The sequence below is a fragment of the Elaeis guineensis genome, chromosome 4 (assembly GCF_000442705.2).
Source record: "Elaeis guineensis isolate ETL-2024a chromosome 4, EG11, whole genome shotgun sequence".
Classification (NCBI taxonomy): domain Eukaryota; kingdom Viridiplantae; phylum Streptophyta; class Magnoliopsida; order Arecales; family Arecaceae; genus Elaeis; species Elaeis guineensis.
Genome location: NC_025996.2, coordinates 126,259,786 through 126,287,614, shown reverse-complemented (window position 1 = coordinate 126,287,614; position 27,829 = coordinate 126,259,786). Strand labels below are relative to the sequence as shown.

Here is a 27,829-nt window from a genome sequence, read left to right as displayed (position 1 = left end):
TATCAAGGGTAGCTCGCGAAGAATATAGGCATAAGTGTCCCTCTGATCTAAGATCATCAAGGTGACTTGCAAGCAACTCATTATGTTTTGGTATCAGACTACCTATATTTTTAATACAGTGACGGAAGGCTATTGAGTACAATCAAATACTCGTGAAGTCAGTGTGTGAGTCAAAATGAAATTGACCCCTCTAGTTTATCGGAGTTAATGCATCATTGTATCTCAATCTAGTAAAATCTTGACTAGGATAATCCATGTGATCTGTCACAAGATTTGAAAAAGATTGAGATACAATATGGATAACTCATCTAAGGTTGACAATGAAACCCTTTGTCGCCCTGAGCATTAAGGTCAAAGGGATGCATTATGTAGTAACCATATATCGAGGTTCTTGAATGTTGCTTTGCAAATATTCAACCTATCCAGATGTTAGATATCATTGCTCGATAGTCACTTCAATTAGTACAAAAAGAAGTCCTATACTACCGGCTTAGTATTCGAACCTATGGAGTTACGCACAAAGTCAAAAAACATACGAAAGAATTAACCCAATATCTATGTATTTAATTTGAAAGTATGAGACTTGATTGAATATATAAATTTACTTAATTACCAATTAAGTTATGGGTCATACAAAATTAAATACTGCTATGCGTAGCTAGCACTGTATATGAGGCACAGATTTGATTTCGAAAATAAATTTGATCAAATCAATGATTCAAAAAATTATGAGAGATTAGATTCAAATCTTAATTATTTTAAATTAGATCTAATCTAATTGGGTTTGATTTTATTGAGGCTAAATTAGGTAAATTATCTAAGTTGGACTTGAACCTAAATCCTAATTGGATTAGGATTAGCAGTCTTTTCGAATTAGATTCAAATTGATTTTGAATTGAATCCAAATCTGAATCAAATTAGATTTGATACACTAAGCCATTGTGTGCCATATGAGTTAGTTATCATCTTAACTAAGGAGAGTGGAGATACTGGTATGATGTGCAGATGGAATGTAAAAGTACATTCACACCAAATATGACCAACTGTGGAGCACTCTGCTGTCAAGAGTAGCTCGTGAAGGATATGGATATAAGTGTCCCTCCAACCTAAGATCATCATAATGATTTGCAAGCAACTTATTGTACTTTGATATCGAACTATCTGAATTTTTAATTCAGTGATGGAAGATTTCTGAGATAGTTAAGTATTTGTCAAGTCAGTATGTGAGTCAAGACTGAATTGATCCCTCCGAATAAATAGGAGTTAATGCATCAGTATATTTCAATTTAGTAAAATTTGACTAGGATAATCTATGTGATAGATTTAAAAAGTTGAAATATAATATGGTTGACTATTCCAGAGTTGACAGTGAAACTTTAGATCACCATGAGTATTAGGGTCAAAGAGATAAATTATACGATAACCATACACCAGTAAGTTCTTGAATGTTACTTTACAATCATTCGGTCTATCAGAATATTGAATCTCATTATTAGATGGTTACATCGATTAGTTCAAAAAGTTATTTCTGTACTACCGACTTAGGTACGAATCTATGAGGTCACACTCAAAAGAAGGTACTGTTTGATCATATGACTGATTGACGATTTAGAATCGTTCTAGATTGTAATCATCAAATCGATTGATGGTTAGCCTTATGCAAAAGTTGTAGTAAATTAATTCGTTAAGGGTTAGTGAATTATAAGAGAATTGATGAGCAATTAGATTGCTAATTAACTCAATTAAATTGAGCAATATGATTTGGTTCAAAACTAATTAAATTAAATTTAATTTAGTTTGACCCAATTAGGTTATGAGATGACCTAATTATCAAGGATAAATGGTTTCTGATTTGATCAAAACTTGGACTTAATTAAATTCTAATTTGATTAGGATTTAATCATGTTTAGAATCTAATTGGATTGGGTTCATATTATTCAATTGGGTCTAATCTAATTTGATTAGGTTGAAGACTTAATTGGATAAACATTAAAGAGTCCAAACCAACCTGGACTCCTCCTTACCCTAACCGACCATTCTTTCCTTACGCATGCCCTAACCTTAATGCAAAATCTGATTTGCATGGGGAATCTCCATGCCTAAGAAGCCTCGTTGCCCACTCTTGATAAGGATCAAGGGTTTAGATCAATTGGTTGATCCAATAGAATTTAAATCTGATTTGAATTCAAGTTTAGATGAAAAACTTGTCTCATCCAAACACTCCATCGCTCACATCTACATAAAGTCCTGATTTTTATGCACCAGATATTAGTGGAGATCCCTTGAGGCGTTAGCTAGGATTTTGGGTGTGAGGTCTTAGGGTGGACGGCCCCTTGTAGGCATGTGATCTAAAGGAGCTCTTCCTCCTCTTGGGTGAGCATCCACTACAAGAAATTTGATTTTTGACGACGAAATTTTTTCATCGCTAAAAATAAAATTTTCATTGCTAAAAGTATTAGTGACGAAAATTTTCATCGCTAAAAATTTGTAGAGAAAGCCTCGTAGTAAAAGGTCTTCGCAATGAAAAAAATTTATTTCGTTACCAAAAATAGTCAACCAGACGATGGAAGAGTTCACAGTATTAGCGACAAAAAATTTTATCGCAAGAGCTTAAAATTTCATCGCTAAAATTATGACAAAAAATATTTTCATCATCAAAAATCAGTTGTTACTCATTTGAATTTATTATTATTATTATTTTTTAATTTTAGTGATAAAAAATAAAAATTTCATCATAAAGATTAACAACGAAAAAAGTTTTGTCACTCACTATCGTGACTAAATAAAAAATTTTCTCACAATTTTTGTGATAAAAAAAAATTTTATCATAATTTTTGTGATGAAAAAAAAATTTCATCCTAATTTTTGTGATGAAAAAAAATTTCATCACAATTTTTGTGATGAAAAAAATTTTATCATAACTTTTACGATGAAAAAAAATTCATCATAATTTTTTTATAATAAAAAAAATTTATCACAATTTTTGCGATAAAAAAAATTTCATCATAATTTTTGCAACGAAAAAAATTTTATCATAACTTTTGTGATGAAAAAAAAATTCATCATAATTTTTGAGATGAAAAAAAAAATTCATCATAATTTTTTGTGATGAAAAAAAAATTATCACAATTTTTTTGATGAAAAAAAAATTATCACAATTTTTTTGATGAAAAAAAAATTTGTCGCTATTTTTGAGATGAAAAAAATTTCATCGCCAAAAAAAATAAATAAAATAAATAAAATTTATGATGAAAAAAATAGTTTTAGCGATGAAATTTTTTTTTGTCGCAATTTTAGCAACGAAATAAAAAATTTCATCGCAATATATAGTGAAAATTTGATTTTTTTTTATCGTTGAAATTTTTTAATTATTTTTTATGATGAAATTAATATTTGATTGCTAAATTAAATTATTGATAAAATAAAATATTTTTTATTTTTTATCAAAAAAATACTTGTTTAAATATAAATTTTCAGATCAAACATATTTTACATAAAAATATATTAACACAATAAAAACATTCAAATTCGAAATTATAATTTCAAATAGCAATAAGTTTCATAGCCATCGTTGTCATATATAAAAATACAAGTTCATATACCATTTAAAATTTAAAAAAACTACAAACTATGTATCATTAGTCATTGGCCTCGTTCCTTCCTCCAGGTGTCGATCCCTGACCCGATATGTATCACGATGGCGGTGCAGAGGCAGCATCATGCGATTGTAGAGGTGCTAACTCGGAGGCATCGATACCGAGCCATCCTGCCATTGCAGCCACTATCCTTTCCACCATTTGACTACAATTCATCCAGTAAGTAATTTGATCCTGCATCATGCTCATCGATGTCCTAACTATCTCTGGCACTGATGCATCATCAGACTGACCGGACGACGAATTGTGGGATTTTTTTGATCGCATGCTATGCTCATATCCTAGCTGCTGCCTGAGGACGGCATCCAGGATCGCATCATCTGTCATCGAACAAACCTGCTGCGATCCAGTATCGCTGTCAGATCCAACCTCCCTCGTTGCCTGATCTCTGAATTGTAAATTTTTTCCTTCATAATAAACCAAATAAGACCATAAATTTATTTCAAAGCCTTTAAAAGCATTCAAAATATAAAGTAATGATACTTACATGACGCTGCCTCGCCTCCTCTGTCACAAACTTGCCACTCTTATTTTGATAGAATTTAACATAGACGTAGACCCCGGATAGTCTCTATTCAAACAAAAGAAAAGAAGAAAAAGAATATCAAAATAATATAAATATTTAATAAGAACTTATAAAATATAATTGCAAATATAGTTACGTACCATCCTCTTCATTTTCTGTACAAAAGAAGCACTTCCTTGCATGTGAATAGAATCAACCTTACTCCTATTCACCTTATTCGCCTCCGATCGTTGCTACAAAATACATACAATTATAATCAATAAAGGACATAACAATATCAAAATAACTTGAAATACTAGACATACCTGAAATGCCTTACTCCCAAAATGCTCGCATAACCACCGTCAATCGTCACTAAACCCAGCCCAATTTCTATAAGGCTGGGTCACAGGATCAATCCCCTTCGCTTGTAACTCATTGCAGTATTTATGAAGCCTACATCGTCGATCTCTGTATCTATTTGCAGTCATTTTGAGAATACATGCCGTCATTTGTTCATCGGTGCAATCCTCGAAGTCCATATTATCCTACACATTCATCATAACAAAAAGCAAATATATAGAATTATTCATATAATAAAAAATTATCCATATAACAAAAAATAATATGGATCATGTAATGATGTGCAAGACATTCGAAGTTAATTATTATCTTGATGTGAGAGACTAGAGCATCGCGGTATCGAGGGGCTACATGCTTGAAACTTTCGATGGCCCATGAAAAATGATTCCACATATACAAACTGATCTCATTTGAGGCTATACTAACTTCTGTTCCAACCGGATGATCCCGAAATATCTGTACTTTTGGCTTTTCATTGTGCGTCTGCATATATTTCTCCAAAACAAGACCCCTACTAAGACCACGCACTGCACGTCGCTGCTGTGTTCCTGTATATAAAAATTCGTGAAATAAATATATATCATCTATAAATAGATATATATAATAAAAAATATATATAGTTTATAAATTGATAGAGATGTACCTGTAAGAAGATGATGCTGCGGTGTCATGACTTCTGGCTGGACAGGCTCTGGTGGAGTACTAGTCTGCTCTGTGGACTTGGGTAGCTGTCTCATCCAAATCTTCTGACTCATCATGCAAAATGCTAAAGTGACGATGTGTATCATCAAGTGGGGCCTACTGTCTATCCTGTGAACGTGAACATCCAGGATCAGTCATGATGCTGTAATGATTAAAATAGTTTAAATCAACACGTAATCAAAAAAAATCTCAAGTATTACATGAAGTGCAACGGCTCTTCTGGGGAACTGTTGGGTGTTTCATCTTACTCCTGTGCCATTGGTATTGAATGTTTTATCAGATTGCGCTTAATGGTTTCGGTGGCTGCCCTGTTTGCATCGTGCTATGTATTTGCTTACAGGTCTGTGGCCCATCATTCATTGCTTAAGATATTATTCTTCAATTTTAAGTTCCCAGATGATGTTTCAAATGCAAAAGATACTGATAGGAAATGCCCCACGGTCTTCAGTAGCCCATCTTGAGCTAAATTGGGTGGACTATTTAATATTATTACAATTATGAATCGAGGTTGGTTTGTTCTGAAGTAAGGTCTGATGGAGAACTCAGAGACTACTTTTATTTTCACTATGCTGTCTACATCATTGGATTACTCCTCAGTTATCTATATCTCATAATAATACTTATATACAGTTACTTTACACTGTTTATGTTACTACATATGGTGCTTCTCTTAGCAATTCTATGTCACCATTTATAAAGGGTTATCAAGTTGCTACTTATCTCAAATCTCTAGTTATTATGTTCTGTTTCATCAATAACAAACTTACAGGAGGACTGGACATTGGCTTATGCATGAAGATTGCTAATGGGTTGCTTTTCAGTTTTTATATACAGAATGTGTCAAAGAAGGAGATGCATTCCTATATTTACTTTCCTCAACATCATCGTCAACTATTGATTCTCTGTATGGGCTGTTGGTTGCATATTAACAAGATTCAAAATGCATGCAAACTCATGTGCAGTGAGCTTCATATATGTTTCACATTCCAATTCACAAATGTGGTAGTCTATTATATCCAGAGCTCATGTGTTACTTCAAACTTCTACTGCTACCTTGCAGCTGGCTTCACAATGGAAGACTACAAGATCTCCCTTCTACATTGCTGCTCTCATCATTTCTAAGCTACCATCCCCTTATTTAGTTCAATCTTGCTAAATGATTCTAGTGCTTATGTAACCATACAGAAGTTCTTTTTGCTTATAATACCTGTCTCTATACGTTTAGCTCCTGCATTTGGTTTAGCTGCAGGACGCTTTGGCAACCTTGTTCTGCACTCTATATAATCAGCTACTCCCAATTGTACTCTTTCACTTTATTAATATACAGCCACTGGCTCCCTAGTATATCCAAAAAAAAAAGAGTAGGATAAATTATTTAATATACTATTACACAGATAAATTATTTACCGGCGGCTGTGCAGCGACGGCGACGGCGGCGGCGGCACGGCGACAGCAACGGCCCTAGGACAAGGAAACAGTGTAAGAGAGGGAGAGAGGGAGAGTGAGAGAGAGTGAGGGAGGGAGAGGGAGAAACCGGAGAGGGAGGACGCCGGCGGTGGCGGAGGGAGGGTGACGGCGGTGGCGCGCTCGACCTGGGAGGGAGGACGCCGGTGGTGGCAGAGGGAGGGTGATGGTGGTGCCGGGCTCGAATGGGGAGGGTGGCGGGCTCGACCGGCGGCGACGGCGTGAGAGAGCGAGAGAGAGACGGCGACCGGGGAGGGAGGATGGCGATCGGGGAGGGACTAGAGAGGGAGGATGCCCGCCAGCACCGATCTCGACTGGGAAGGGTGGCGTGCTCGACCGGTGGCAGCAGCATGAGAGAGCAAGAGAAAGACAGGCGACGGTGATCGAGGAGGGACTAGGGAGGGAGGACAGCGACCGGGGAGGGACCGGGGAGGGAGGAAGGCCGCCGGCGACAGGGGACGGAGCAAGGTGTCAGCGGCGTGGGCAAGGAGATGGGTTCACGCATTTTGAATTGGGGCAAAATTTTGCCCTAAAACAACTTCTTTCTTTTTTTTTTCTTTTTGCAAACTAAACAATCTTTGACGATGAAATTATTTCATCATAAAATATAAAAATTTTATTATAAAAAATAATATTTTTTATAATGAAAATTTTTTTATCATAAATAATTAATTTTTAATAATAAAAAATTTATTTCGTCGTAAATAATTTTTTTTGGAGACGATGGTGGTGGTGGAAGGAGGACGACGGCAATGGCCTCGATCGGAGAGGGCTTCAATCTGGCCGATGGTGCATTCGATCGAAGAGGGAGGACGACGGTCGGCATGGTGGCATGGAGGGAGGATGATGGCCGACATGGTGGCGTGGAGGGAGGACGCCAACCGGAGAGGGCTTCAATCCGGTCGATGGTGCACTCGATCAGGGAGGCAGGACAACCGACGGTCGGCACCAAGCTCGATCGGGGAGGGAAAGAGGAAGAGGACCGATGGCGACGGTGACGAGAGAGAGCGAGAGGGCGATTTGGCTGGCATGGTGACGAGGAGGGAGGACGCCGATCAGCTGGTGGTGCACTCGATCGGGGAGGGAGGACGATGGTCGGTGCCAAGCTCGATCGAAAAGGGATAGGCATGTCGGCGGTGTGGGACACCGAGAGGGTCTCTCTCACATTTTGGGGCAAAATTTTATCCTAAAAAAAATTTTATTTTTTTTCAACAAAACAATCTTTAGCGATGAAATAATTTTGTCACCAAAAATAAAAATTTTATCACAAAAATAATTTTTTTGCAATGAAAATAATTTTTATCGCAAATGGTCAATTGTTAGCGATGAAAAGATTATTAGATCGTAATTAATTTTTTTTGAAAAAAGATTTCATTGTAAAAAACTAAAACTCTAGCTATGAAAAAAATATATCATTAAAAAATATGCTTCTAGCAACAAAAATTAAAATTTTATCGTAAAAAATTCAAATTTTTTTCAATAAAATAATATTTAGCAATGAAATATTTTCATCACAAAATATAAAAAAATTTATTGCAAAAATTATATTTTTTGCAACGAAAAAAATGTCATCGCAAAAAAAGCTAATTTTTTGTGATGAAATTTTTTTATCAAAAAAAATTTATTTTTAGTGATGAAAAATTTATTTCATTGCAAAAACATAAAGCTCTGGCGATGAAAAAAAACTTCATCGCTAAAAATTAACTTATAGCAATGAAAATTATATTTTCATCGTAAAAGATGTAATTTTTTTCAATGAAAATTTTTTTCATCACAAATACTTAATTTTGGGCAACGAAATTTTTTTTATCACAAAAATATACTTATTTACGATGAAAAAAATTTCATCGCTAAAATTTTATCACTAAAAATCTGATTTCTTGTAGTGATCCTAGAAATCTATTCTATGATTTTTGGGTGAGAAAAAAAGTCAAAAGAGAAGAGAGTTCTCCCTCCATCTTTTCATTATCAGTTCCTCCTTATTCTTCCTACAGTTTTGGAGGAGTCTGAGAAACTCATAGGAGGAGAATATCAGCCATCTATAAGTTTTTACGCGAGTTAGTACTCTTGTAAAAATAGATCGATGCGGTGCTTCGAGTAGATCACCTATAGAGGCCGAACACCTTGTGCAGCTATGAGCAACCAGCAAGATCATAATTTTCAGATGCGAAGATCGGCTACCCGTGCTAAGGTATCAAGTTCTGAACTCGTACTTGATATACATATGATGCATAGTGTAGATATGATCTATGGTTGTATGTTTAGATGTGATCTTGCGTACAAAATTTTATTTTCAGATATTTATATTCATACATAACATGTTATAGATCCTAAGATAGACGTTAAGATTAGATCTTAAGCACGTAGTATAGACTAAATTATTTAATTTAATTTTTATTATATAAATTTTTTTTAAAATACATGCTATACACCTACCGTTTTTCCAACAGTGGTATCAGATCCCAGATTATTTATAACATAATTATGTATGCATGATAGATCTGATTTTTGGTATTTAGATTTGATCTAAATAGTTTTGTATTCAGATCTATGATATATGATATTAGATTTGAATAAGACTATCAAAAGATCGCACAATCTACCATAAAGTTGTCCTGCTATAGGATTTATCTCCTACAGTGAAAAGATTATCCTAGCATTGTGCAAATCCTTTGAATAATCTAAAATATTGATGTTTACATTAGATCTAAATATTTATTTTTATCAGATAATTGATCTGTTATCCAGTAGATTAGATGAAAACTTACTTTTCTGCAAAGTCTTAATTTTTGAAATCCTAGATTTCGGTTGTACATGATACAAAATGAATAAAAAGTAAACCATCTGATTTAAAAGATTAAAAATTATTTTAATCATAAAAAATAAAATCTAGAATCATAAAAAATTTGGATATGATCTAAAAATTGGTTTATGGTTGATTTTGTTTCGATTTGTGCAAAATTTTTATGTGCTGAAACTCTAAAAAATCTACTGGTATGCTAACTTAGTCGGCTCAGTGTTGTCTGAGTCGACCAAGTTCCCATTTAGCCGATTCAATTGTGAACTTTATCGACCAAGTTGCCATAAGTCAAATTTTAATAGTTACTATTTACCTACAATTAGCCGATCAAGTATCAGACTTGATCAACCCACTGTTGTTAGCCGATTCAGTCTAGGACTGAGCCGACCCAGTTTTCATAGATGAAAATTTTGTATAAATTCAAGCAAAAAATTTATAAAATTAAAATTATTTTAAAATTTAACCTAAATTCATGTTAAATTCATACTTAATTAAGAATTAAGTATGGAACTAATTGGATCTAGAGTTGTGAATTAAAGATCTAATGACACTTTCATAAAATATGGGAGTGACATGGGTTAGCTTGATCAGATTCTCTTAATTGGATTAGATCTAAAAGTAGAATCAAATAGAATATGAATCAATTAAAAAAATTAATTAAATCTAATCAAAAATTGAACTAGATTAAATCAGAATTTTTCTAGAACTATTACAATAGTTATAGTTGGTCAAAGTTTATGTCTTTGTTTAGACCAAGATAGACCTCGATCATGGCTCAATGGTCGAGCTCGGGTCCTTAAGCAAATCAAATTGAATCTAATGAACTAATTGATATCTAAGGTAAGTTTGACAGTCTTGATCGGTGGTCATTAATTAGGAGCTACTCGCACAGATTGAGTCTATGGCGAGTTAATGACATATTCCTTCCATCGATCTCATTTATCTGACCAATGTAGTCAATCAACTTTTGATTTGATTGCCCATTGACTCATCCTAAATCCATGCTACATAGGTTGATCAGTATGATTGATTTAGGTGCCAGAACTGATTTGAATCTAATCTTCTATGATCTGACTTGGTGAAGTCAGTGGGAGGATTATGATTAGCTGGTCAAGTTCAATTTCTTCTCTTAAATATGTCAATCAAATCTTTTAAATTATTAAAGCTATAAAATGAGCTTGTTATGGGGATGACTAGATCATAGCCTCCTATTAAGTTGGATGATAATGGATCCATTAGTTGGATGATCATTAGATGGCCTAAAGGCCTGTGCTCAGCTGTTATTGAAATTATCATTCATAATATGATGACTCAATTGAGTCTCTCTTATAGATGGTTAGGTTGACCGACCAAAATCGGGCCTGATCATTTGTTAATTAAATTCCTCAGTATGATCATATTAACGGTTGGACCTAATCAGACCTTTCAGTAAAGGTCAAAGCCTATTGTTAGAAATTTGAGATAAAATTAATTACTAAAAATTATTTGATGAAATAATTGGTTAAGAATCTATTTGTAGATGCATATGGATGGACCGACCAAAGTCAGCCTCATGTGTAGTATGTGTGGATTCTAGTACCCACTAAAAAATTAGGATAATTTTTTGAATTGGAGGTAGAGGCTATCAATTCATACAAAATAGTGAGAGAACTTTTAAACTAAAGTCTATATCTTTAGGCTTAATTAATTCATATACTAATTAGATTTTTGATTTTTTTTTTTGTGCAGTTATGGCCACCAACTTGTTGCTCCGATCACTGTTAGATAGTGACAAATTGATAAGATCCAATTTTGATAGCTGGTATCAAAACTTGAAAATAGTCTTAAAACACGAGTGGATCTTGTACGTACGGACAGTTCTGACACTTGAGAAGCCTGCTCCAAATGCTCGCGGTGCAATTCGAGATATTTACCTAAAGTGGCTTAACGATCGCACCACAATGCGTTGTATGTTGCGGGCGGCCATGAACAATGAGTTCAGCCATAAATTTGAGAAAGCTTGGTCAGAAGACATGCTCAAAGTATTGAACGAGTCTTTTGACACTCCCGAGGATGTTGAGTGGTACAAGATCAATTGTGCTATTTTTAACCCCAGGATAAGGGAGGGGGCATCAGTCACCGATCATGAATTGTACAAGATTGAACAGATAAGCATCTGAGCAAGCTCGACTTTTTCTTGCACAAGTAGCTTAAAAAGGATGCGATCTTGAATTTTTTATCAAAGTTCTATCTACCATTTCTCAGTCATTATCGAATGACAAAGTCTGTAGTGAACTACTATGACCTATTAGGGTTGCTGCAAATTTTTGAGAAGGATCACTGGCTCCATAATGAGTCGGTGAATGTAGTGGGAGGATCTTCTTTAGATGGACTCTATCCCTTTAAGAAAAAAAATAAAAATAAAAATAAAAGGATGTCAAGTGCTGGGGGTCAGACCAAGAAGTCCAAGTCCAAGTCCAATCAGAGTCAAGCAAAATACATCTACTGTAAAAAGTAGGATCATTGGAAGAGAAACTATTCTCAATATATAGCTTTTCTTGATCCGAACAGACTGAAGAAGAAGACGCAATCAGTTACGGAGCAAAGTAATTATATGATAACACCTTACAACTTTTCTATTTATAATACAATGACCTGGGTATTAGATACTGGTAGTCCTATTAACTCTTGTAATTCATTGTAGGGACTTCAGGTCAGTAGGAGATTTAAAGATGGTAAGAGATTCCTGAATGTTAGAGATGGAAAATCACTTTCAGTTCTAACTTTAGGAATTATCAAACTTGTATTCAATTCTCATATCATTATTCTTAGTGATTATCATTTTTGTCCTAGTTTCTTATTGAATATAATTTCTGTAAGCCTTTTGACCAAAGAAAATTATGATATTTCAATAAAAAAAGATTTTATGATATCATTTTGAATGGTGTTACTATAATGCAAGAATAATTGAACAATAAAATTTATGTTATATCATAATCTAGTGTAATATACACGTCGAACAAATATCCTTGGATAGATGATGTCTCAGATGCCTATCTTTGGCATTGTAAACTAGGTCATATTAACAAGAATAGAATGAACAAGTTAACACAAGAGAAGATCCTCGAAGACAATAATTATGTATCATTGCCAACCTATGAGTCTTGTCTACTTGAAAAGATGATCAAGTTACCTTTCACTGGAAAAGGTGAATGAGCCAATGATATTCTAGATCTTGTACATACTAATATAAGTTGACCCATGAGCACTAGTGCCAGAGGTGGGTATCACTACTTTATTATGTTCACAGATAATCTATCAAGGTATGGATACGTCTACTTAATGAAATATAAGTCTGAATCGTTTGAAATATTCAAACGATTCTGTAATGAGGTAGAAAAATAAATTTGAAAGAGTATTAAAATTCTTCGATCTGATCGAGGGGGTGAATACCTTTTCGATAAGTTTCTGACATATCTAAAAGAGAATGAGATTCTCTCACAATGGACCCCTCTTGAAATGCCACAACACAATGACATCTCGAAAAGAAGGAATCGAATCCTGTTGGATATGGTTCAGTCTATGATCGGCTTCTCTAGTCTGCTGATTTTTTTTTTGAAGATATGCACTCGAGTTGGCTTGCTGTGTACTTAATAGGATTCTGAGTAAGTCTACAAATAAAACACCATATGAGATATGGACTAGCCATAAATCAATACTCTCACACCTTAAGATTTGGGAATGTCCGACTTATGTCAGATATTTGAAAACAGACAATCTCGGACATAGGTCTGACAAGTATATTTTCATAGGGTACCCAAAAAAAATTAAAGAATATTACTTCTATCTTGTTGATGAATAGAAAGTGTTCGTCAGTGATAAGGCATACTTTTTAGGAAAAAAAAAAATAGTGAAGGAATCAGTACCTCTAAAGTCGAGCTTGATGAAGTTCGATGAGTAGAAGAACCGATACAATCTAGTGAACCCACATAACTAGATTTGATTGGATCAAATCTGAAGCTGTTGTAGATGCACCATTAAGGATATTTGATAAAGTATCGTGCCAACCGAACAGATACTATAAGTTTTTGATCCAAAATGGAGATCTTTTTGAACTCGATGAAGACAATGAGGATCCGATCACCTATATGGATGCAATGTAGAGGTTCAACTCTGATAAAAAGCTTGAAGCTATAAAGTTCGAAATTGAGTCTATGAAGATCAATGATGTGTGGACATTAGTTGATCCACCTGAAGGGATAAAATTCATAGGATGTAAATAAATTTTCAAGAGAAAGAGAGGTGCAGACAGAAAGGTCGAAATTTATAAAGCCCGTCTGGTTATCAAGGGATATCGTCAACGTTATGATATTGACTATGATGAGATATTCTCTTCTGTGGCAATGCTCAAGCCCATTCAGATTATGCTTGCGATAGCAGCATATTTGGATTATAAAATTTGACAGATAAATGTGAAAATAGCTTTTCTAAATAGTGAGCTAGAAGAAAAAATGCATAAGATACAATCTGAAAGTTTCACATCTACAGATGAGTCTAAGGTGTACAAGCTTCAGAGATTCATTTATAGATTGAAACAGGCAAGCAGGAGTTGGAACATACGTTTTGATAAAGTAATCAGAACGTATGGCTTTATCAGAAATGAAGAACTCTGCATTTATAAATAGATTAACAATTATGTGATAGTATTTTTTATTCTGTATGTGGATGATATTCTCTTAATTTGAAATGACATCCATGCATTACAAAAAATAAAAGTTTGACTATCATCTCAATTCTATATGAAAGATTTAGGAGAAGCATCCTACATCCTGAGAATGAAGATCTATAGAGATGGATCGAAGAGAATACTCAGATTATCCCAATCCACATACATCGATACCGTGCTGAAGCGGTTCAGCATGGAGAATTCTAAAAAATACTATTTTTCGATAGGTCATAAAATTTTTCTCTCGAAGAGGGATATTCGATAACTCTTCAAGAGAGAGAGCATATGAGTAGGATTTCATATGCTTCGATAGTGAGTTTTATAATATACGTCATGACACGTACAAGACCAAACATGACATACTCACTAGGGATAGTGAGCAGATACCAGTCTGATCTGGGGGAGAACCACTGAAAGGTTGTAAAGACCATCCTTAAGTATTTAAAAAATACTAAAAACTAATGGCTCATTTATGAAAAATCTAACTTGAAACTTGTGAGGTTTATATACTCTAATTTTCAGTCAGACCATGACGATCGTAAGAGTGTATCGAATTTTATGTTTATCCTGAATGGTGGAGCAATCTATTAAAAAAATTTCAAGCAGCACATCATGGCTGACTTTGTATGCGAGGCAGAGTACATCACAATATTCGATGCTGCGAAAGAAGCTGTATGGTTGCGAAAGTTTATCGATGAGCTCAGAGTGGTACCCTCTCTGGATGATCCGATCCTATTATACTATGACAGCACTGACACCATTGCTCAAACAAAAGAATCGAAGTTCCATCAGCACACCAAGCACATACTGCACCGCTATCATAGATCAGATGACGTCGAGCTTCAGAATATTGATGGAAAGGAGAACCTAGCCGACCCATTTACTAAAGTCCTCAATGTCAAGAAGTTCGATGATCATAAAATGAAGATGGGTATATGATACTATACTGATTGGTTTTAGTCCAAGTAGGAGTTGTTGGGAATTATATCCCCAAAGCCAATCGTCAGCTTATTGACGGTTGTGCTCATTTATACTTGTATATAAATTATTCAATAATAAAAGTTATTTGATATTTTTATCATAAATATTTACATCTTTAATATGAACTCCTGTGTTGTGATGAAGTCCTTAGGACTAATTTAAATAGAGGATTTAGTCCTTAAACTTATTCACGATCAAATAATATGTTATTACTAGGATGATAACGATATCAAGTATAGGTTATTATGTGCCATATGGATTGATTGTCCTCTTAACTAAGGAGTATGGAAATATTGGTATAGCATGCAGGTGAAATGTAGGAGTACATTCACACCAAACATGACTAACTGCAAAGTACTTTGCTATCAAAAGTAGCTCGCGAAGGGTATGGGTATAAGTGTCCCTCCAATCTGAGATCACCATGATGACTTACAAGCAACTCACTGTATTTTGATATTGGACTATCTGAATTTTTAATTTAGTGACGGAAGGTTTCTGGATGCAGTCAAGTCAGTGCATGAGTCAAGATAGGATTGACTCCTCCGAATAAGTAGGAGTTAATACATCAGTATATTTTAATTTAATAAAATTTGATCAAGATAATTCATGTGATAGATTTGAAAGATTAAAATATAATATGATTGACTATTACAGGGTTGACAGTTAAACCCTAGGTCATCTTGAGTATTAGGATCAAAAAAATAAATTATACCAAAACCATACGTCAGTAAGTTTTTAAATGTTACTTTGCAATCATTCAGCCTATCCGGACGTCGAATTTCATTGTTAATGGTTACATCGATTAATTCAGAAAGTTATTTCTATGCTACCGGCTTAGATTCAAATCTATGGGATCATACTCAAAAGAAGTTACTATCTGATCATGTGGCTAATTGACAATTGAGAATCGTTCTAGATTATAATCATCAATTCAATTGATGGTTAGCTTTATGCAAAAGTTACAGCAAATTATTTCACTAACGGTTAGTGAATTATAGGAGGATTGATGAGCAATTAGATTATTAATTAGTTCAATTAAATTGAGCAATGTGATTTGATACAAAACTAATTGAATTAGATTCAATTTGATTTGACCCAATTAGATTATGAGATGACCTAAATATCAAGGGTGAATGGTTCTTGATTTGATCAAGACTTAAGCTTAATCAAATTTTGATTTGATTAGGATTTAATCATATTTGGAATCTAATTGCATTGGGTTCATGTTATTGAATTGGGTCTAACTTAATTTGATTAGGTTGAAGACTTAATTAGATAAACATTACAGTCCAAACCAACTTGGACTCCTCACCCTAACCGACCACTCTTCCTTTGCACACATCCTAACCTCAATGCAAATTCTAATTTGTGTGAGGAAACTCCATGCCTAAGAAGTCTTGTCACCCACTCTTGATAGGGATCAAGATTTTGGATCAATTGGTTGATCCAATCGAATTCAAATCTGATTTGAATTCAAGTTTAGACGAGAAACTTGTCTCATCCAGACACCCCATCGCCCACATCTATATAAAGCCCTGGTTTTCATGCACCAAATATTAGTGGAGATCCCTTGAGGCATGAGTTAGGGTTTTGGATGTGAGGTCATAGGGTGGGCAGCCTCTTGTAGGCATGTGATCTAGAGGAGTTCTTCCTCCTCTTAGGTGAGCGTCCTAAAAATCTGTATTGGAATTCGAGGTTTGGGGCATATATATATATTTTAAAATTTTATTTTCTAAATATCATAATAGAATATAAGATTAAAATATTTTTAATCTGAATCATATATGTATAAAAATATAAAACCACAAGGATCTAGTTCATGTATTAAAATTGACATATGCTAAAATTCAAATTGTGATCAATTCACATACTTATTTTGTAATCTTTTTCTTCGAATCTGATCTAAAAGAGAAAAAAAAAAAATTTGGCTGTGCATGTATCCGGTCTCTATGGGTATCCACTCGGGATTAGTCTGGAACAATCTTCTAGAATTTAAATTTTTTTTTCTAAAAAAATTCAGCCTGCTAAATCTGAACGAAGTCTGGATCACGATCAATACTTGATCTCTTTCTTTGATCTTCTTTCTATCCTCTTCTCTAACCTTTCTCCCCTTAATGTATGCTGCTACTAGTAGGTGGAAACCAGCAAGGAGGGGACACTCAAGTGCCTTGGCATGGAGGAAAAGGGAGGAAGCCCAATTATGGGGCGTGTGGGACGCCCAAAGGAGAAGAGAAAGGAAGAGGAAGAGAGGGTGTGGGGATCTCCAAAAATGGTGTGGGACTGGTGGTTTGGATGCTCTAGAGATCTTAGGGGAGGTTCCTTTAAAAAGGCATGAGGATTAAATTCTATTTAATCTCATAATAGAAGTCCTATTTGTATTAGGTTTCTTAATAACTTAAGTTATTTAACTTACATTAGAAATCCTATTAGGCATCAATTCTTGGAGCCCTTGCACCCAATTAAAACATCCTCTTTTGCACCCAAGGGAAGCCCCATATGAGATCCATAAGCCCTCTAATCATAGGACACACCCAACTTGATCAAATCAAGGTGTCGCCCAAGTATAACTATCAAAAAAATTGATAAGGGACTTGTACCCATAATTTAATTGATCCAAAACTTTAGACACCCAATAATTAGAGTCTCATTAATCTAATTCATGTAGATTATTAGCAGGTAATTAAGTTTGAATTATCTTATCAAGTAAAAAATCCCAACGGAAAGAAGAATTGGGTCCAACCATGTGCTAGCAAGGTTACCATGAATCCAATCGAATTTTTCTAAATCCAATTGATACTTCATAAGCTCAATTACTAATTTCAGACCTAATTCTTTTATTGTGTAACCCTATAGGTTTAATTTTATTAGGTAGTAAAATATACAATGATTTCTATCAAAGTATCATTGAAACTCTTTTCAATGGATTAGAATAATTCTATTCTAACTCATCAAGCATTGTCGATCCAGAACAACCCTAGTGAATTCTCACAAGCCATCAGTGACACCTAGCAGTATGTAGTGACAACCCAGTAAAACTGAAATGAACCTCTAGGTGTAGTTAATGTGTGATTTAGTCCCTCTATCATGAGTCCTGACTAGATGGCAAATCATGGATAAATCGTCAAACCTCAACATCAGTCATATGATAGATTCGATTAGCTCAAGTTCAATTATAACTTCTATGAACTTTTCCATCAATCACACTACTGTGACCACAGATTCTCAGACTTAGCTTCTCAAATATCATAGAACTACTCCTTTCTATCAAAGTTGATAGATTCCATCTTGATGTGCATCCTACCCCTACAGTGGATCAACTATCACCAACATCCACTAAAGGACTCATTGAGACCCATATTTATCTGTCAATCAAACTCCAGCAGCTTCACTACAAACAGTAGTACAATCTTAGGTCAATAAACTATTCACACAACTACAGCATCGAGATGATCATTGACGATCGAGTAGAAATCTAAGTGATCTCTCATATAGTCATACTCAGTACTAGTTATTCTCTAACAACTATTCGCACTCGTCGCTCAGTATCTCTATATTATAGACCAGAGACTCATCTATCCCAAAAAAAATGATCCGTGCGTCAGTCTATCTGGATCGATCACCATCCTCATGATGATCTTATGATCAAAAGTATTTAAGAATTAAATATATATCTCTAATTCTTAATACCTTGAGAATATGTATCAAAACCAATTCCATGGACGATTCATGGGCACATCACACTTGAATAAAAAATAAATTTATCCTTTATTGATCAAATCAATGCATTAAGTATAAGATTGTATCCTAGAGTTATTACAATGTATCAGTCATATTGGCTTCTAAGACATACATCTAACAATCTCCCATTTGGACTAATGCCAATTGGCCACAAATCTAAGTTTCATCTTCTCAAGGTGGACTTTCATTTTTGACTGGCTCAACTACTTAGTCAGCGGGTCTGCCATGTTGTTCGTAGAGTCTACTCTTTGCACCTCAACATGAGGTAGTCTCGTATACCGGTGCTCTATGTATTTAAACTTTTGGTGAGACCTTAGCTCCTTAGCAAGGGCTATAGTGCCATTATCTTTGCAGTATTGTGTTATGACATCAAATGGTATAACATTCAGTTCCATAACTAACATTACAACTAGAATTTATCCTACACATCTACAGCATACTCAGCCTCCATTGATTGATTATTCAGAATTTTTACAATATATCGATCAGTATATCCCTCGACTCGCAACTCAGAATCTCCTCCAAAGATTAAGAATAAATCTTTAATCCTTCTCAAGTACTTAAGGAGGTTCTTCACTGCTATTCAGTGTTCCTCATCTGGATTCGACTGATACCTGCTCGCGACACTCACAGCAAAAGTAATATCAGATCGAGTACATAGTATAGCATACATGAGGCTCCTTATTATCGAGGTATAAGGGATCCTACTCATGCGCTCCACCTCCTCAGATGTGCTTAGATACATCATCTTGGAGAGATTAATACCATGCCTAAGAGGCAAAAGTTTTCTTTTAAAGTTTTTCATGCTAAACTTCTTCAAGTATTTTCTTTATATATAGCTTTTGTGACAGGCCTAGTATCCATTTAAGTCTATCCTTATAGACCTTTATTTTGAGAATATAGGATGCTTCCCCTAGGTCTTGCATGAAGAATTTCTTAGACAACCATTTTTTGATCGTGGTCAGCATAGAAACATCATTTCTAATAAGGAGAATATCATCCACGTACAATACGAAAAATATTATCACACTCTACTGACCCTTTTATATACACATGGTTCCTCTTCATTTTTTATGAAATTAAATGATTTGATTGCTTCATCAAAATGATGGTTCCAACTCCGAGAAGCTTACTTTAATCTGTATATGGACCTTTGCAGCTTGCAGACTCTGTGATCACCATCACCAGACGTAAAACCTATAGACTACTTCATATAGATATCTTCCTCAAGATATCCATTCAGAAAAGTAATTTTCACATCCATCTATCAGATTTTATAATCATAGTAAGCTGTAACAGCAAGCAGAGTGCGGATGAATTTCAACATAACTATAGGCAAGAAGGTTTCTTGAAAGTCAATGCCCTCGTGCTGACTATAATCTTAGCCACAAGCCTAGCTTTATAGGTCTCTATCTTACCATTGACACCTATCTTCCTTTTATAGATCCATTTACTCCCAATGAGTACGATACCCTCAGGTGGATTCACTAAGATCTAGACTTGGTTCGAGTGCATCGAGTCAATTTCTGACTTCATAGCATCTAATCATTTTTTAAAATCGATATCAAACATCACTTCATCAAAGGTGGTAGGATCATCACTATGACCTCTATCTCTCATAAAGAATATTTCCTTTACTTCCTCTGTAAGCATACCCATATACCTTTCAGGAGGTCAAAAGATTCTGCTAGATCTACGAGGTGGTTGGAAAACATCTACAACTGACTCATGGATAACAGGTTCCTGAGGATCTATAGCTTTTGGCTCTTCAGAAATCTTCTCTTCGAGCTTAACTAACCTCCCACTGCCACCATCTTGGATAAACTATTTTTCTAAGAATATGATATTTCGACTCACAATCACATTGTGATCTTATGAAAAGTAGCAGTATCTCATAGATTTTTTAGGATACCCTATAAAGCGAGCTATAATAGATCTATCCTCTAACTTATCCGCCATCTGTCTCTTGATATAGACCGAACATCTCCAAGTCTTAAGATAACCTAGACTCAGCTTCTTATTGAACCATATCTCATACAGTGTGATAGGAATGGACTTTGATAGAATCCTATTCAACAGATGAATTATGGTTAACAAAGCATGTCCCCAAAGATATAAGGGTAGATTAGTGAAGCTCATCATGGATCTGACCATATCCAATAGGATCCTGTTCCTTCTTTTGGATATCCCGTTAAGCTGAGATGTTCCAAGAGACATCCATTGAGAGTCTATGCCATTGTCCTTAAGATATCTTAAAAATTTTTGATTAAGGTATTCACCTCTTCGATCAGATTGAAGAGCTTTAACGGGCTTGTCTATTTTTCTTTTAACTTCCTACCTAAATTTTTTGAACTTTTCAAAGATTTTAGACTTGTGTTTCATCAGATACACATATCTGTATCTAGATAGATCATTAGTAAAGATAATAAAGTAGGCATAATCACTCTTGGTCTGTACATCAAATGGCCCACATACGTTGATGTGTACCAGGGCAAGTAACTTAGTGGCCCTTTCTCCATGTCCTATAAAGGATAACTTGATCATTTTTCTTCGAAGGCAAGATTCACAAGCTAGATATGACTCTGGATTAAGAGAGCCAAGGATCCCATCTTTTTTTAGTCTGTTTATCCTATTTTCTCCAATATGATCTAGTCTATGGTGCCATAAGTACTTTTGGTTAATTTCATCTCTGGATCTCTTTTGGCCTACGACACTTACTATTTGCTCATTTAAGTTTACATTTGCATCGACATGCAAGTGATAAAGACTGTCAATTAAAAAATCTCATGCAACCAATTTATTTTGTAAATAAATAGAATAAAAGTCTTTATTAAAACTAATTTCAAAACCTTCCTGTGCTAGCACAAACACGAAAATCAAATTCTGACTAGCTATAGAAATATAATAACGGTCTTTTAAATCTAATCTAACACCAGACGGTAATCGAAAAGGATAAGTGCCAATGGCCTCTACAGTAACTTTTGCTCCATTACCGATCTGAAAAATTATGTCATTTTTCCTCAATCTCTTACTTTCTATCAGACCTTGCACTAAGGTACATATATGAGCACTCGACCCAGAGTCTAATACCCAATCAGAAGTAGAAGAAACCATAAGGTTAGATTCAATTACGAACATACCTTCAGAAGGTTTATCATCCTTTTTGATCTTTAAGCTCTCTAGGTATTTTGGACAGTTCCTCCTCCAATGGCCTTTAGCATGGCAGTGGAAATATTTTTTCGTTACTTCGACCTTGCTAGGAACTTCCTTCTTTGGCCTATTCTCATTTTTCTACTTTTTAGTGGATTTTGCCTTCTTCTTCTTAGTAGACTTTCTCTTGAAAGAAGTCCGCTCTATAGCGTGAACAGTACCTCTTGAATCCTTCAAGGTTCCCTCCATAGTGACCAACATATTGATCAGTTCGGATATAGTGCAATCGAGCTTGTTCATATAAAAATTTATAATAAATTGACTATATGAACTTGTAAGGGATTGAAGGATCAAATCCATCTATAATTTCTTTTGTATTTCTAGCCCGAGCTTTTCAAGCTTCTCAATATCCTTAATCACTATCATACAGTGCTCATAGACTGACTGCCATTCACACATCTTCAGATTGAAGAGTCTTTTAGATACCTCAAAGTGCGCTATGTAGCTCTGCTCATCATACAACTCTTGCAGGTGAGTGATCATAGCCCTGACAGTAGGCATATGCTCATACTGGTTTTGCAACTCGTTTGACATAGAAGTCAGTATACAACACTTAACCTGACTATCTTCATCCATCCACTTCTTAAAAGCAATCCTTTGCTCAACAGTAGGATGATTTGGTAGCATTATAGATTTCTGATCAAGTACATGACCTAGTTTTTTAGAAGTCAGGATAATCCTGAGATTTCTGAGCCAGTCTTTGTAATTGGTATCAATCAAACAATTGATTTCAACAATGCGGGCTAGAAGGTTTGAGGCTGATATTATTTAATTGTGAGAGTAGAGATTTAAGTTAAACTTTTATACTTAATGGTTATATTTACTTCTAGGGACTTTAAGATACAAACAATGACTCCCACTAATTTATCAGATCCCTCCACTCTCCAGGAAGAAAATGAAAACCCTAACGTAATAAAAGATTCTTAGTAGATACTGCAATCCTACCGATGATATGTACCTCACCTAACAGTTATTGGTAACATGCACACTGATGCGTAGGTAACTCTTTGTCCAGATGCTTCTCTAAGCATATTGCAGCAATTTGATTTCTAAGTCATGTTGGCTCACCTAACAGTTATTGTCCGCACTTCTTAGTTAAGTCCGACCCATTATTCTCAAGCAGGTGGAAGGCCGTCATTGGGTCCCTCACCTAATAGTTATTGGGCTCAACCCCATCCTTATCCTGAACCACTATGATCAGTCGAAAATAATCAATGCCGGTAGCATGTCCGCACATCTACAATGGTGGAAGACCTATGAACTTAATATTTATGAAGAGATTTAGATTTAGATCTCATCTAATCAGTCATCATATAATCGATCTAATTGGCATGGACTAAATCAAACCGTTAAGCAACCCAATTTAAGACTCGATCTTCTAAATTGGTCAGGTAAGTCGAGATCGGTGGGGGTCCCCCATTGCTTTCCTTAGATACCAATAAATTAGTCAGAAAAATGAACATAACCAATTAAATAATCACATCTCATTTAACTTGCCTTAGACACCTATAGGTCAATTGGTCCAAATAGGTTAACTCTAGTGAATCGGGCTTAAACCATCGAGCTAAATTAGGTCCTTAAGTTAATCAATTTTATATATGAGACTCAAATAATTTGATCAACAATAATTGTATGATCATATAACTTAATTGATCTAATCTTAATCAACACTTGACTTGATTCGATCAATTACTTAATCAAATTAGATCCATATAACTTAAATAAAAAATCTTAGATGTAATCCTATTACATGACCTAATTTATGATTTTTTTATGATCAAAATCCTCATGCATAAATATAAATTTTAGATTCTAAAATCAAATTTTAGATCTAAATTTTTTGCATAAAAATAAATTTTAAATCATAAGAATAATTTTCAGATTTAACATACAAACATATATCACATATATGCATGTAAAATTCAGATTTAAATAAAAATAAAATCTACTACATGATATCATATATCTCATATGCTAATCATGGATCATATTAAAGTAAATTTATGATCTAAATATATAATCATATATCACATATATAACTCAAAATTCAGATCATATAAAATTTTAGGTTTCATGCATGCATTTATGTATCATATAAACATGAACTAGAACTCTTTTTAGATCAAAATTCATATCTATGCATGCTTTCACATATCAAATATATATTCTAAAATTAAATTTTAAATTAAATTTTAAATTTTAAAATTTATCTATACATCTCATGTATCAAAAAAAAATCAAATTTTAAAATCTTTTTCAAAACATGTATGACAATTTCAGTAATATGAAGCCCGTGGCTCTGGTACCACTGTTGGAATTCGAGATTTGGAGCATGTCTGTGTGTTTTAAAATTTTATTTTTTAAATACTATAGCAAAATATAAGATTAAAATATTTTTAATCTAAATCATACATGTATAAAAATATAAAATCACAAGGATCTAGTTCATGTGCTAAAATTGACATATGCTAAAATTCAGACTATGATCAATTCACATACCTGTTTTGCAATCTTTTTCTTCGAATCTGGATCTGAAAGAGAAAAAAAAAATTTTAGCCACACAAATATCTGACCTCTATGGGTATCCACTCAGAATCAGCTTGAAACAGTCTTTTAAAATTTGAATTTTTTTCTCTAAAAAAATTCAACCGGTTGAATCTGAATGAAGCCTGGATCACAATCAACACTTAATCTCTTTTTTTGATCTTCTTCTTCTTATCTTCTCTAACCTTTCTCTCCTTGATTTATGCTGCTACTAGCAGATGGAAACCAGCAAAGAGGGAACGCCCAAGTGCCTTGGCATGGAAGAAAAGGGAGGACGCCCAATTGTGGGGCGTGTGGGACGCCAAGGGGAGAAGAGAAAGGGAGAGGAAGAGAGGGTGTGGGGATCTCCAAAGGTGGCATGGGGCTACTAGTTTGGATGCTCTAGGGACCTTAGGAGAGGTCTCTTTAAATAGGCATGAGGATTGAATCCGATTCAATCTCATAATATAAGTCCTACTTGCATTAGGTTTTCTAATAACTTAAGTTATTTAACTTACATTAAAAATTTTATTAGGCACCAACTCTTAGAGCCCTTGCATCTAATTAAACACATCCTCTTTTGCACCCAAGAGATGCCCCATATGAGATCCATAAGCTTTCTAATCACAGGACATGCCCAACTTGATCAAATCAAGGTGGCGCCCAAGTATAACTATCAAAAAAATTAATAAGAGACTTGCATCCTTAATTTAATTGATTCAAAATCTTAGACACCTAATAATTAGAGTCTCATAAATCTAATTCATGTAGGTTATTAGTAGATAATTAAGTTTAAATTATCTTATCAAATAAAAAATCTCAATAGAAAGAGAAATTGAGTTCAATCATGTGCTAACAAGGTTACCATGAATCCAATCATATTTTTTTAAATCCAATTAACATTTCATAAGCTCAATTACTAATTTCAGATCTAATCTCTTTGTTATGTGACTCCATAAGTTTAATTCTATCTAATAGTGAGATATACAATGATCTCTATCAAAATATCATTGAAACTCTTTTCAATGGATCGGAACAATTCTATTCTAACTCATCAAGGATTGTCGATCCAGAATAACCCTAGTAAGCTCTCACAATTCATCAGTAATACCTGACAGTATGTAGTGACAATCTAGTAGAATTGAAATAAATCTCTAGGTATAGTTAATGTGTGATTCAGTTCCTCTATCGTGAGTTCCGACTAGATGGCAGGTTATGGATAAATCGTCAAACCTCAACATCAGTCATATGATAGATTTGATTAGCTCAAGTTTAGTTGTGACTTCTATGAAATTTTTTTTCCATCAATCATACTACTGTAGTCACAGATTCTTAGACTTAGCTTTTCAAATCTCATAGGATTTCTTCTTTCTAACAAGGTTGATAGATCCCATTTTGATGTGCATCCTACCCCTACAGTAGACTAACTGTCGTCAACATCCACTACAAGAGCTCATTGAGACCCATGTTAATATGTCAATCAAACTCTAGTAGCCTCACTGTTAGTAGTAGTATAATCTCATGTCAAAGGATCATTCACACAACTACAGCATTAAGATGATCACTGACGATCGAGTAAAAATCCAAGTGATCTCTCATATGGTCACGTTCAGTATTAGTTATTCTCTAACAACTATCTACACTCGTCCAATATCTTTGTACTGTAGATCAGAGACTCATCTATCACGAAAGAAGTGATCCGTACACCCGTCTATTCGGATGGATCACCGTCCTCATGATGATCCTTTGACTAGAAGTATTTAGGAATTAAATACATGTCTCTAATTCTCAACACCTTGAGAATATGTATCAAAACTAATTTCAAAGATAATTCAAAGACACATCACACTTGAATAAAAAATAAATTTGCTCTTTTATTGATCAAATCAATATATTATGTATAAAATTATGTCCTAGAGTTATTACAATATGTCAGCCATATTGGCTTCTAGGACATACATCTAACAATCTATTCTAAGATTTTTGGGTGAGAAAAAATCAAAAGAGAAAAGAGTTCTCCCTCCATCTTTTCATCACCAATTCCTCCTTATTCTTTCTACAGTTTCAAAGAAGTTCGAGAGATCCATAGAAGGAGAATATTAGTCATCTACAAGTTTCTACGTGAGCTAACACTCCCATAGAAATTGATCAGTATGATACTTCGAGTGGATCACCTGTAGAGGCCAGACATCCTATGCGGCTGCGAGCTACCAACAAAATCATGATTTTTAGATGTAGAGATTTGCTATCCGCACTAAGGTACCGAGTTCTGAACTCATACTTGATATATTATGATGTATAGTGTAGATATGATCTATGGTTGCATGTTTAGATGTGATCTTGCATGCAGAATTTTATTTTTAGATTTTTATATACATACATAAGATGTTATAGATCCTAGGGTAAGCATTAAGATTAGATCTTAAGTATGTAGTAGAGATTATATTGTTTAATCTAGTTTTCTACTGTATAAAAAATTTTTAAAATACATACTATGCACCTATCATTTTTTCAATAGAAGGGCTATCTATCGATAGGCCAAAAAATTTTTTTCTAAAAAAAATTATTCGATAACTCCTAAAGAGAGAGAGTGTATGAGTAGAATCCCATATACCTCAACAATGGGATCTATCGTGTACACTATGACATGTTTGAGGTTGGATGTGGCTTACTCGCTAGGGGTAGTGAGTAGGTATCAGTCTGATTTGGTGAGAATCATTGGAAGGTTATGAAGACAATCATTAAATATTTGAGAAATACTAAGAATCAATGGTTAATCTATAGAGATCTAACTTTAAACTTGTGAGATATATTGATTCTAATTTTCAGTCAGATCATGATGACAGCAAAAGTGTAGCAAACTATATTTTTACTTTATATGGTAGAGCGATCTGTTGGAAGAGTTTCAAGCAGTATACCGTAGCTGATTCAGTATGCGAAGCAAAATATATTACGACATTCGATGCTACAAAGGAAGTTGTTTGGTTGAGAAAGTTTATTTGCGAACTTGGATTGGTCCCCTCAATTGAAGGTCCAATTCTACTATATTGTGATAGCACTAGTGCCATCGCTCAAGCCAAGGAACTCAAGTCCCATAAGAGAATCAAATATATTCTTCATCACTATCACTTGGTTTGTGAGATCATCGATCGAGATGATGTTAAGCTGCTAAAGATTGATGG

The 27,829-nt window shown here is 34.4% G+C and overlaps 1 protein-coding gene across 7 annotated transcripts; it reads right to left on the bottom strand.

The window, feature by feature from the left end:
* Positions 1-3,502: 3,502 nt before the first annotated feature.
* On the bottom strand, positions 3,503-7,220 carry LOC105042453 (uncharacterized). 7 transcript variants are annotated; one of them, XM_073256767.1, is made up of 9 exons: positions 6,761-7,220; positions 6,634-6,687; positions 6,434-6,564; positions 5,168-5,334; positions 4,876-5,072; positions 4,488-4,709; positions 4,323-4,415; positions 4,144-4,227; positions 3,503-4,063 (listed from the first exon to the last, which is right to left on the bottom strand). In XM_073256767.1, the coding sequence occupies exons 4-6, from the start codon at positions 5,310-5,312 to the stop codon at positions 4,527-4,529; spliced, it is 525 nt and encodes a 174-aa protein (XP_073112868.1). In that variant the 5' UTR covers positions 5,313-5,334; positions 6,434-6,564; positions 6,634-6,687; positions 6,761-7,220; the 3' UTR covers positions 3,503-4,063; positions 4,144-4,227; positions 4,323-4,415; positions 4,488-4,526. The 7 variants fall into 7 exon arrangements, with proteins under 7 accessions (XP_073112868.1, XP_073112872.1, XP_073112867.1 ...); XM_073256771.1 differs by having other exon boundaries at positions 4,951-5,072; XM_073256766.1 differs by having other exon boundaries at positions 6,434-6,687.
* Between the last annotated feature and the right edge of the window lie 20,609 nt (positions 7,221-27,829).